The 13,006-nt window shown below is 56.9% G+C and overlaps 1 protein-coding gene across 7 annotated transcripts in view; it reads right to left on the minus strand.

The window, feature by feature from the left end:
- RBM38 (RNA binding motif protein 38) overlaps positions 1–13,006 on the minus strand; it is a 112,968-nt gene that overhangs the window by 57,837 nt on the left and 42,125 nt on the right. For 2 of the 7 annotated variants that reach the window (XM_067011823.1, XM_067011818.1), the window contains one exon: positions 8,099–8,196. The exons of the other annotated variants lie outside the window; for them this stretch is intronic. In XM_067011823.1, the coding sequence (XP_066867924.1) occupies positions 8,142–8,196 (55 nt within the window). In that variant the 3' untranslated portion in view covers positions 8,099–8,141. The remainder of the gene's footprint in view (positions 1–8,098; positions 8,197–13,006) is intronic. 7 annotated transcript variants of the gene reach the window in all.

Genomic DNA, 13,006 nt, shown 5'->3' on the forward strand with positions numbered 1-13,006 from the left:
AGTCCTGAGAGGTCTGCTCAGAGCTTCTCCCCTCGTAAGGGGCACCAAGGAGAGGTTCCTGGGCCCGTTTCACCCCAGATGCCGGGCCGGGCCGGGCCAGAAGCTCGACGAGCCTCCATGACTGGGCTCCAGGACATTTGGGTCTCACGCTTCAGCCGGGCACTTAATTGGCATCCTCCTCTTTCCAGCCCAGGAAATGGCTTTAAAAAGCTCCTTAGAGCCCAGCCCTGGGAACCCTGGCTCGGCCGGTGCCTCATGTCCCCAGGGAGGCCACTCTGCCAGCCCAGGCGAGGTCCAGGCTGGCTCCTGGTACTAACCGCTCGTGGCCCCCACTGACGGGTCTCATGGGTGGCCAACCCCCCTCCCAAAGATGCAGCCATGGATCCCGACCACCTCAAAATCTTGCACCGTCCCCAGCACAGAGCAAGCCCTGGGGAAGGGAGATTGCAAAGGGGAGGAGGATGTGGACCCAGGACACGCTCTTCCCTCCTCCGACCTCTGTGGCGGAGACCTCTGCCCTTTGTGGGCAGGAAACGTCTACTAAGGGTCCTGGGCTCTGCAGCCTGGATTCAGGGCCGTCTCAGCCTGTCGCATGTCTCCCAGCCTCGACTTCCCCATCTGTAAACTAGACTGACGATCGTTTCCGTCCCCTGGGGGGTTTTGTGAGGACTCAGCGAGATGCTGAAGCAAGAGGGGTCAGCCTGGCACCAGCTCAGACTCGATGAATCGATGGCCAGAAAAAGGTCGAAAATTAAAGAAAAAGCTGGAGGATCAGAAATGGGGTGCAGCGGGGCAGCTCTGAGGGGGCCCCTGGACCAGAATGAATGAACCGCCCCCAGCGGGGCCACATCAGTGAGACAGCCCTCAGGAGGAAGCAGACATTCGAGAACGTTTGGGAAAAACAGGGGCTCTTCCCATGGCGGCGGGGGGCAACCTCAGGGCCCCAACCAGCCCCATAATCCAAGGGCAGGGCCCAGCGAGAAAAGGAAATTCGGGGCCCTTGTTCGAAAAGTGTTGAGAATCTCCCAAGAGTGACAGCAGAGCACTAAACCAAGCATGGGGTCCTTTAGGGTTCGAGGGCCTGTGTGACCACCCAGGCCACACGCTCCTGGAGCCAGCCTTGCTCAGGTCTCAGCCTTCAGAGAGTGAAATGTGGAGACCGCTGTTAACAGATACCTTTACCCAAGCAGCCTGGCCGCCCCTGCTCCCACCTCCCCTCAAAGCTCCCCGTGGTCAAAGTGCAAATCGATCTAGAGGCCAGAGTGGCCCGCACCATTGTCAAGAGGAACAAGGGGAGGAGGGAAGGGGACTCTGGGAAAAGTCAAAGTATCACCACGCAGCTCCAGGAGATAAGCCAATCAGAGGCCGTCGGCCAGCAGCTGCCAGACGTTTGCCGTGATGCCAGCAATGGCATCGCTCTGGTTCCCGTGGTCTCGGACGAAAATCACCTCTCCCGCAGGGGACACCTGCTCCACTGCCGGCGGTGGGTGGGCGCTTTGAGTTCATACTCCCCCAGGCACGCTGCGGGACGGAGCCAGCATCTGATGGGACCGCAGAGCACAGGGGCGACCTTCTCAGAACATCCCTGGGATGCCTCTGGCCCCTGGCAGCCAGAACAGACCTTGAGCCTGCAGACTGGTGGAGGTGCTCCTGCCTGAGGACCCGGGACCCGCTGGAGGCCTTCGGATGGGGACGCACAGAGGGAGGGAAGGAGGTGGGCCCCTCAGAACAAGACGAAAGGACTCTGGCATCGGTGACCCTGCAGAACAGCCAGGGCCCTGTGGCAGGGCGGGGCGTGCGGGGAGGCCAAGCGGCAGGAGGAACTTGGGGGTGCATGATGGGGCATTAAGTCCTCACCTCACACACCCCCGAGGCAGTGCCAGCAGAGGTGGCCGCAGACAGAGACCAGGCCCCGTTCTCGGGGTGTCCCGGACTCCGGGGTGATTGCAGACGGACAGCGCCCCCCAGCAAGCACGCCCCACACCCTGCACAAGTTCTCCCAATGGACGACGGAGAAACCTCGGAGCCCAGCGATGCGGCCACCCCCAAGGCTGCTCCGTGCGGGCCCAACTAACCTGTCGCCATCAGAACCTACATCCCGCAGAGAAGGAGCCTGAGGGTCAGAGAGGAACCGTCTCTCCGGGGTCACACAGCTGATCAATGGCAACAGCTGTATTTAACCCAGATTTGAATCACATTCAGGCTCTTCTACCTTTGAAATGAGGCTCTGAGCCCAGCGAGTGCATCTCTCCCCTCTGGCACAGGCGAGCAGAGTCTGTCTTTCTTCCTACTGCAGCCCAGAGAGGATGCGACCCCGGGCGGAGTGCCTGGGGGGAGAAGGATGCCGCAGTGGAAGCGGGAGGCATCACTTGACTCAATTCTTCTAAGTCAGATAAAACTTGATTTTTGTTTTGTTTTGTTTTTTGCGGTACGCGGGCCTCTCACCGCTGTGGCCTCTCCCGTTGCGGAGAACAGGCTCCAGACGCGCAGGCGCAGCGGCCATGGCTCACGGGCCCAGCCGCCCCGCGGCACATGGGATCCTTCTGGATCGGGTCACAAACCCGTGTTCCCCGCATCGGCAGGCGGACTCGCGACCACTGCGCCACCAGGGAAGCCCAAAACTTGATTTTTGGAGGGAAGAGCTGGGCTCCTCCCCCACTGCAGGGCAGCTTCACACGTAGGCACGGCCAGGGAGACACGCAGCCCCGTGCTAAGAAGGGCCTGCGCTTGGTTGGATACTCTGCTGTCTTGAAACTCTGTAACAGTTTTTAAACAAAGGTCTTCATCTCCACTTTGCACTGGGCCTCACAAATCCGATCGCCCATGCTGCCCCGGTGTCCCAGGTATCATGAAAAGCCAGGGTCCCTCCCCGGGTAGAACTTTCCAGGTGCTGGCTGCTCACTCCCCACACGTTGCCCTGATGCACCCGGTCGTCGAAGCCCACGTGGCCACCTGAAGGAGGCAGATCTGCAGCCTCTGCTGGGCCAGAGCTGGAGCCCCCGAGATGGGTCAGGCCTCGCCAGGTGCCCCAAGGAGACAGTGCGCCCCGGGGATCCTGCCATCCACCCACTACCGTCACTGCAGGGAATTGGCCACGCCCCCTCCCCTTCCCAGTCTTAGGAAGTCCCCCTCTCCCCCGGGGATGGCTGTATCCCCTTTGCCCCCCGAGCTCCTCCCTCCATCCACCCACCTCAGGGAGGGCCCACTGATTCACACACACGCATGCAGCGGCTTTAGAATTTCCCCTCAGTTGGCTCCTTGCCCCTGGCTGGTGTGGGACACGGGTGTTCACACCTCTCCCCCTGGTTTTGTCTCATCAAATGCAGAGACAGCTATGGTCTCTGACATCACTCTCTGCTCCCCCTCCCATGCCCCAGTATGCATTCCTACATCTTCTGGAAACAGCACTTAGAATTTTCTTACAGGACCCTCTGCCCCACTGGATTCCCTATTGTTTGGGCAGGGGAACCCCTCTCCCGGGGTCCAAGGGTGGACATGTGACTCAGGCCTGGCTCATCAGCTTACTCCATCCTCCAGGCCTCAGCGACTGATTCACGGATAGAAACATGCCCCAGAACAATCCAGTCTGAGTTAATTCTGTGAAACTGTTGGAAAGAAATAATCTGCGTTTCTATTAGAAAGGGAGGTGGGCGGCTGTAAATCTTGAGCTGCCAGGAGCTGACTGGAAAGGAAGACAGAGCCAGAGGTGGAGAGGGATCAAGTCCTGAGGACAGCATTTGATCTCCTGGATCCAGCTGTGCCTGAAGCCAGACCCAGACCATGTCAGTTACATAAAAATTATTTTTCTTAAGTCAGTTGAGGCAGGTTTTGTGTCACTCGTGACAGAGAGAACCCTGAGAAGTACCCCGTCTCTCTCTGTTGTGAAGGATGCAGCCACACAGGAGCAGACGCCACACTTGGCTCTCAGACACAGTATCCAGCACTTGGAGAAACTCCCAAAGCCGGCCAAAGGAAGGCTTTGGAATGGAGCCTGTGCCTCTCACTGACATTTCTTTCTAAGGCAGTTTGGCCAGGAGTCCTTCCAGAGAGCGCTCTTGTCTCCCCCGGCAACACGGAAGAGCCCGCATCCCTTGCGGGTGGCAGAGCACTGTCTCCCTGGTGCAGGCACTCAGCCTAATCCCCTGCCCTTGAACGTGGTCAGCACTGTGAATGGGATGGAATATCCGTCCCAGGAGGAAGTTACTAACTAGTTGACTTGGAGTTTCTCAAAAGGGAGATTACCTAGGGTGGACCTGATCTAATCAGGTGAGCTCTTAAAAGGGACCCGTACTTTCTGAAATCAGAGCTTGAAAGTGTGAGAGGGCTGAAGGAGGAGGTCACACGGTAAGGACCTGGGAGCTCCCAGGTCCCTTCAAAGCTGAGAGCTGTTCCCAGCCAACAGCAAGTGGGACAAAGGCATCTCAGTTCTGAGTTGGCCAACAACTTGAGGGAGCTTGGAGATGAGCCTCTAGATGAGAACTCAGGCCAGCCGACTCCACGGCTGCAGCCTTGTCAGACTCTGAGCAGAGAGCTCGGCTGAAACGTGCCGACCCCTGACCCGCGGACACCCTGAGTGCTCTTTCAGCCACTAAGTTTACGGTACTTTTGTTACACAGCTTTGAAGACTAACACACCTCTCCTCTGCCTGGCTCACCCCTTCTCTTCGTTCGGGTCTCTGCTCAAATGTCTCCTCCCCAGAGGCCTCCCTGAGCACCCCGTAGCACCCATCCCATCAGCCTCCAGTCTCTAATAACCCACTTGAATGGTCTTTCTAGCCCTTCCACCTGCCACAGCACGGACACCACGCGCTTGCTGACTCATTACCAGTCTCCCCTTCGGACCTGGAACTCCAGGAGAGGGGGCGTGGCCTGACCGCCTAAGGCTGCTGCCCTGGGTGGGGAACCCAGTGCAGGAGAAGGCCTGCCTCGACATTGGTTGAATAAATGAATGAGCGAGTGAATGAAGAACCAGCCGACTTTCGCTGCTCAGGAGCCCTGCCGAGCTGCAGCTCTTGTGGGGAGCAGATAAGAATGTGGTTTCCAAATTTCCGGTTCCCCTTGAGCGGCCGAAGCGCTCCCCGTGACCTCTGCGGCTGGCCGGGCCGAGAATCCCCTCCCAAGGCACGTGCAGACTCAGGGTCAGCAGGCTTCTTCCCAGAGCCGAGGCGCTCAGGCTGTGCCCCCACTCTAGCACTGCTCCCAAGAGTGTGTGGCCCTGTCAGCTGAGCTCTCCGTGCCTCGGTCTTCTTATCTACAAAATGGGTACAAGAGCTTACCTGGCGCCCAAGGCTTTCTGAGGATTAAATGAACTCATTGGTACCCAGGTTGAGAACGGTCCCTAGCAGGTGCCCGGCAAGCTTTGCCAGGTATTATCATGGAAACAAATTTGCAGCACCACCGAGAAGGGTGGTCTTCTATCACGAACCTCCACCCTTTCCTGGGCAAGCTGCAGCATCTGACTGGCCCCATCTGGGGCGTGGCCAAGCCAGAGCAGAGGGCACAGCAGACTGTTAGCGCGGTGACACCCCAGGGCCACGGGTGGAGGGGCCGTGTTAGCGTCAAGGGGGTAGGTGTACCACGTGATGCCTCACCTTTGGGGGGGTTGCCAGGGAGGAGCCCTGGTCCTCCCACTTTCCTGCCCTGCATTGACCCTGAAGACTCCCCACCCGCACTGCCTACTTCACTGAGCAGGAAACAGAAATGCCCAGGGCCCCGGCCAACAGGCCAAAGAAACACAAGCCTTTGGGGAGAGCAGGGAGCTGAGTGCCGAGGGCAGAGGGCCACCAGGTCCGGGGCTGTGTGGCTCTGGGTGACCCTGGAGGAAGCCAGACACCTGCCAGGCCCGGAGATGTGTCCCAGCCTTCCACTGGCGGGGGCAGGGCCACGAGTACTCCTGGGAAATGGGGAGACGTGCCGCCCACAGTCCCATCTCTTGCTGGCTCCCACCCCGGGCTCCCTCAGTCCAGCCCCTCCTTCCCCCCCGCACTGGGTCCCAAGGCGCCCGGCAGAGCAGAAGTGTCCTGGAAACAAAGTGTTGACAGCGCGTTACCCCAGCAGACCGCGATGCCCTATCTCGCTCTGGCTGCCAGTACACTTCATCGCCTGGCCCCAAAAGTGAGCCGCCCAGACTTCGGAAGCTGTGCCCGGAGCCCTCCGAGGAAATAATTCCCGACTAACGGGCCAGCAAATTGACCGCGGCCAAGTGGAACTTAGGATCTGGCAACCTTCAAGTGACATCCAAGCAAGAGCCCTCATGGGCTCCCTGAGGGAATCTGCTCCCCCTCTGCCCGGCCCCAGGCCTCCCTACCCTCTCTGCAGTCAGCTGGTCATCCAGCAGAGCCATCGTCACCCTTGATGGAGCAGTGCTGATGGACAAGAGCGGCCCATGTCCACGGACAGCCAGATGTTGGCAGATCCAGAATCATCCCTGAGGCCATGAGGGCAGCTGCCCGTGTAGGCCGACTAATTGGCCCCAGGAAACCCCAGAGCTGGGCCACAGCCACACAGAGTGAGGAAATGGGGCCTGTGGGAGAGGAAAGCACATGTGTCACCAGCAGCTGCTGGGCCTCAGTTATGCAAAGTTAGCTGAGTGGGCTTCCCGCCCTCTGTGTTACATAACTCTTTCTCTGACCCTTCCGGAGGGAAGCTCGCACCTCAGCCCAACCTTGGAGTCAATGCAGATGCCAGGGTCCACTCCAGAGATTCCAAAGCAGCTGGTCTGGGGCGTGGCCTGGGCATCAGGATTTTTAAAGCCCTTTGGATGACTCCAAAGGCAGCCAGGGTTAAGGACACAGGCTCCGGGTTCAGAGGCAGAGCCATGGCCCACGGCCCTAAAGGCTGGACTCCACCCAACCACAAGGATCACAGAGTTTTAGGTGTGAGCCGAGCCCTGGAGTTGTGCAGTCCACAACTTGTGCGACTGGACACAGCAGCCCTGTTTGGGGCAGGGGAGAAACTGAGCATCCAACCCTCTTTATTGATATATAACAACATGGAGCTTCTGCTGTTTGTCCAGGGAATTTATACTCAGTACCTCCAACCCTCTAATGGTCTTGGGAAGGAGACAGAACACAAAGAATCTCACAAGTGAATATATAATGACAAATTTGATAAATGTGTGTGATGCAAAAGACCAGTAAGGTAACTATGGGAGGAAAATAGTGGTCCCCCAACCTTGTCCAATCCCGATCCCCATATTCTGTAAATTTGTTAGGTTACATGGCAAAGGGCGGTTAAGGCTGCAAATGGAATTGAGTTTACTAAACAGCTGACCTTTTTTTGTTTCACATACCATACGAGATGTTTTCCCTTAATTTTAAACGTTAGGTACAGTTGGGATATGTGACAATTTCACGTGCACAGACTGGAAGGTCTTAAAACTGTGGAGTCACTTAGGCAGGAAACAGAAATATATGAGAAATTAGAAAATGAATGAAAACATCTAGGCAAATTAGAATGACCCGCTTTTAAGGGAACAAGTTAAAGATTTTTTTAAGAAACTTCTACTCATTTTAGGGACTTCCCTGGTGGTGCAGTGGTTAACTCTCCGTGCTCCCAATGCAGGGGGCCTGGGTTCGATCCCTGGTCAGGGAACTAGATCCAACATGCACGCCGCAACTGAGAGTTCGCATGCCGCAACTAAGGAGCCTGCCTGCTGCAACTAAGGAGCCCGCCGGCCACAACTAAGGAGCACACCTGCCACCTGCCACAAACAAGACCTGGTGCAACCAAATAAATAAAATAAATATAGTCTTTTAAATTTCTACTCATTTCATTTTATATTTCAGGTTACACTGAGAAAATCTTTTTAAATTTTTTATTAGTTAATTTTTAACTGAGTATAATTGACATACATTATATTCATTTCAGGTGTACAGCATAAGGATTCAATATTTGTGTACACTGAGAAATGATCACCTCAATAGCTAACATCCGTCCCCATGCACAGTCACGAAATGTTTTCCTTTTTTCTTCTGCTAGTGAAGACTTCAAGTTAATCTACCCTCTCAGCAACTTTTAAATATGCAATATGGTATTACGAAGTACAGTCACCTTGTTGTACATTACATCCCCATGATTTATTTATCTAAATAGCTGACCTTGGGAATTCCCTGGTGGTCCAGTGGTTAGGACTCCACGCTTTCACTGCCAAGGGCGCAGGTTCGATCCCTGGTCAGGGAACTTGAGATCCCACAAGCTGCAAGACGCAGCCAAAAATAAATAAACTAATTAATTAAAAAATAAAAATAAACAGCTGAGCTTGAGAGGAAGGATTATCCTGGACTATCCAGGTCCAATGTAATCACAAAGAGCCTTAAAAGTGGAAGATAACATGTTATACAGATATATAATTTTTTTTTTTTTTTTTTTTTTTTCGGTATGCGGGCCTCTCACTGTTGCGGCCTCTCCCGTTGTGGAGCACAGGCTCCGGACGCGCAGGACCAGCGGCCATGGCTCACGGGCCCGGCCGCTCCGCGGCACGTGGGATCTTCCCGGACCGGGACACGAACCCGCGTCCCCCTGCATCGGCAGGCGGACTCCCAACCACTGCGCCACCAGGGAAGCCCCAGATATATAATTTTATATGTCAATCACACCTCAAGAGAAAAAGTGGAAGAGAATTGAAGGAGAGAATCAGAGAGACGGCAGAGGAGGAAGACTTGGCCTGGAGGCTGCTGGAGGTGGGGACCATGCGCCAAGCCTCTGAATTCTGCCAGCGACTCAAGGGAGCGGGAAACAGCTGCTCCCAGGGGCCTCCAGAAAGGAGTGCAGCCTACCACCACCTTGGGAGACCCCGAAACAGCGAGCAGGTGGGGCCCACCGCGCTTCTGACCCACGCAAACTGCGCTAATAAAGGCTGTCGTTTTCGGCCACTACGTTTGTGGTGATGGGTTACAGCAGCAAATGGAAAAACTATATAGTAAGCGCCCCAAAGGAGCGTGGAGTCTAGTTTGGGGGTCAGAGAAGGTCTCCCGAAGAAGCAGCGCTTGGAGCGAGAGGGGAGACGGAGGGAACCGAAGCAGGAGGAAACCAGGAACTGGTGACTGGAGGGCAGACCCCCGGGGACGTCACCGCTCTCTGCGCCCCAGTTTCCTCCACTGCAAGATGGGACCATGAGAGCATTTCCTCGCTGTGAGGGTGAAGTGGGCCTGGGAGCCGTGCAGGGAAGGAGCGGAGCGGCTGCGCTCGACAGTCAGACCAGAGCTGGGTTCAAACTCTACGTCTTCTGGCTACTCCTGGGTGACCTGGGCCGGCAGCAGCCCCTCTCTGAGCCTCGCTTTCCCACCTGAAAGACGAGAGCGGGCGTGCTCAACCAGTCCCGGCTGCCCTGTCCTCATTGTTGGGAGACTGGGGCCCAGAGACGGGAAGGGACTTGCTCGGGGTCGCACGGAGACCCGGTAGGTGACCCCCTTCCTCCCAGAGCCCAGGTGGGGACAGAGCACTGGCTGCAGCCTTGCATGCCCCCCGCCAAGCTCCGCTCCAGATCAGTACCATTCCCGCTCATTTGCAAAGTTAATTCAGTGTTGGCAGAACGAACCCAAGGTTTCCACATGTACGTATCAGCAGCCTCGATAAAAACCAGCTGTAAGGTTTTAAAATAGCCTCCCGGGCTTCCAGAGATGCCAGGTCCCTGGCTGGGAAGGATAAACCCAACCCCAAAGAGGGGGGCACCGTCTTCAGAGAAGAGTAACAGCTTCCACGGGTCCGGGCCCAAAAGCTTGCCCCAGAGATGGGCTGAGCCTGAGCCCCTCAGAGAGGCACGGCTGGAGGGCAAGCGAGGGGGGTCCAGAAAGCCCCCCGAAGCGGGACATCGTCTTCCCGTAGCCAAGTCTCTTCCTCTCTCCCATCCTCTCCCCACCTCTCTCCTCTCTCAATACCTTATCATTAAAAGATCAGGCTGCAGAGGGACACCACCCCGACTCCACACCTCGAGCTGGGCGATGGTAAGCAAGTGACTTCACCCCCTGTGCCTCCGTTTCCTCATCTGTCAACTGGGGCCCCCTCCCCACTGGGTGGTCCTGCGGGTCCACAGCACAGGGCAGTGAAGAGCTGACGGAGAGACCTGCCCGTCAGCACTCGCCTCTACCCCAGAGAAGGGCAACGATGGTGGCAACCCCTCTCCCCGACTCCTCTCCCCAGTCCTTCTCCCCTCTCCTGGCCCCCGGTCCTCCCCCCGCTTCCCTAGGGCTCCTGACCTGGCCCGGCAGGCTGAGGACAGATGATGGAACCTCAGAGCTGGGGGTCGGTTTGGCCAAAGTCCACCTGCCGTGCAGCCCTGTTGCCCGGATGTGCCCCAACGCTGGCTTGAAGAGGGAGCCGGGGCCGGGCACGCAGCCCATATCCCCCATCAACTCTCACAATAACTTGTGGGGGCTGCTTGGTTCCCGGCTGCATCCCACCTCCCGGAATGGTGCGTGGTACGTAGTAGGTGCTCAGTAAATATCTGCTGAGTGGCTGAAGTGGTACTCTTTCTGTCCCCATCTTACAGGTGACAAACAGTCTCCAAAAGGTCAGCTGGCACGTAGCAAAGTACAACCCTCAGAGGATGAGGGAACCCAGGTTTGGAAGGGAAAGGTCCTGCCCAAGGTCCCAGAGGCAGAATGTGAACCCAATTCCACTGGCACCAAAGCCTGAATCTTAACCACCAAATGATACCCCGTTTTCCCAGCTCTTCTAGCCAACTTCTGCACTCATCTTCCTTGCAGGCCAAAGCCTGCCATGCACATGCTGTGTGGCCTTAGGTAACTCACAACCTCTCTGAGCCTTGGTTTCTGCATTTATAAAACAGAAAACCAACTTCGCTGCACTCAGGCAGAATTTCCCTCAGCTCATTTTTCCTCTGCTCTCTCGGCATCTAGCGGCCGGCTCCAGCGCGCGGTCATGCCAAATAAATCTCTGTTGATTAATTAACTGAAAGGACAAGTTTACTTTAGAGCACTGAAGTCTGCCCAGAACCTCTCTGGTTGGTTGTCTCTGTGAACATATTCCTTCTCTCTCCACTTTAAAGAAAGAGAAACTGCAAAAAGCAGGAGATGATTTAGGCATGTGGTTTATGCAAGAAAGACGTGAGCTGTCAGCAGACCCCTCAGACCCTTGCAGGAAGGACCTTGTCCTGCATCAAAAAATAAGCCAATGCACGTGAATCATCGGGCTTTCCATTAAAATAAAATGTCAGAGGACTAGATAGCACGCTTGCTGGGACCCCAGCCTCCGAGGAGGATTCTAATGAACACCAGCTCTGATGGCGTGGGCTACACAGGGGCCTGCTGTGCTCCCCCTCCACGCAAAGGCTCTTCGGCCCCCCCACGCAGCGCTGTGCCAGCCTCTGGGAGACCCCAGGGAACAAGCCGAGCCCAGTCCCCTCCCTGAGGGACCTCAGAGCTCAGGAGGGAGGGACCCGGAAGGTTCCGGGCAGAATCCCCGAGGTTCCCAGCGGGCGCGTTCAAGCCCTGGGTGGGTGGTTTCTGGAGATCACAGAGAACTTTGCAGAGACGTGGGGAAACACACTTTTCCAGCAGAGTGTAACCCTGGGGCCGGTGTCAAGTGGCAGCCGTGAGGGCAGCCCCAAGCCCCATGGAGGAGCCCCCAGATGGCAGCATCCGGTTCTCGTGCCAGGGAGGGGCTCTGGGCTCTCAGGACATCCTGCCCCTCGGCCCTGGCCTCTGCCTCCAGGGCTCACCAGCTCTGTCCCTGCTGCCCGCCCAGCTGAGCCAGTCCCGGCCCCCCGATGGGTGTCCCGTGCGCAGACAGCCTCACCCTCAGCGTCCCGCCAGGCTGGCTAAAAGCAGGAGCTGCACACACTCGCCGGCCTCTGGTCCAAGGGAACAAAGCTCACTTGGACTTAAGGAGAACAGCTGGGAGAGTGCTTTTATCAGGGGCTCCATGTCCTGACCCGGCTCCTGGCTGCTTCCGTGACTGGGGGCTGGGAGGTCACTTTTACAGACGTTAAAGACCCTTCCTGCTGATCGCGTGACCACGGCCCAGCCCAGGTCACACACGCTCACGCTGCCAGGGAGAGGGAGGCGACAGGGCCGAGGGGCAGCCACACGGGGTCCGCACGCTCGGAAAGGCCCCACGCTTGGTTTAATGCTTTGCTGCTGCCACCTTGAAAGTCTTGATACTGTTTGAACAAGGGGTTGCACATTTTCATTTTGCACTGGGCACCTAATTCCATAACCAATCTCAAGAGAGGGGCCCCATCACCCAGAGGTTCCCAGACCTCATGAAAAGGCTCCGGAAATGGAAATCAGCAGAAACCACATCTTCGTGCCCACGCCAGGGGTCTGAGCGCCCACACCCTAGCGTACATTCACGATCACACAGCTGTGCTCATGGCAGCTCACGGGGGCCCTACACGTTCAAACACACCCATGCGTGTTCACACGTGACATCCGTGTCACCCCCAGCCGCGTGCTTTCTGCTCTGGGAGTGGCTCAGGGGACCCCAAAATGCCACCCCAGCTCCCCTAGGCTATTGAGAAAGCAGGGAAGGCAGTGAGAAACTGGGCGGGGATGGCATCGGGAACAGAGGGGGGGCCCCTGTCTCCCCCTGTCTCCCAGGGAAGGAGGGATCCCCTCCGTCACCCGGCATCCCACTTAATCGTCAGACAGCTGTCTCCAGAGCCCCTCCACACGCCTTATCCCGCTGAATTCCTGCAGCCACCCCTACGGTAGAGTTTGTATTATACCCATTTTAAGGATGGCACGTAAAGCAATTATACTCCAGTAAAGATGTTAAAAAAAGGGGGGGGGCAGCTTCCCTGGTGGCGCAGTGGTTGAGAGTCCGCCTGCCGATGCAGGAGACACGGGTTCGTGCCGGGAAGATCCCACGTGCCGCGGAGCGGCTGGGCCCGTGAGCCGTGGCCGCTGAGCCTGCGCGTCCGGAGCCTGTGCTCCGCAACGGGAGAGGCCGCAGCAGTGAGAGGCCCGCGCAACGCAAAAAAAAAAAAAAAAAAAAATGGATGGCTGGGGAGCTCCATGTCCCACAGGGGCTCCTGAGACGTGACA

Source organism: Kogia breviceps, chromosome 14, assembly GCF_026419965.1.
Source record: "Kogia breviceps isolate mKogBre1 chromosome 14, mKogBre1 haplotype 1, whole genome shotgun sequence".
NCBI classification, from domain to species: Eukaryota; Metazoa; Chordata; class Mammalia; order Artiodactyla; family Physeteridae; genus Kogia; species Kogia breviceps.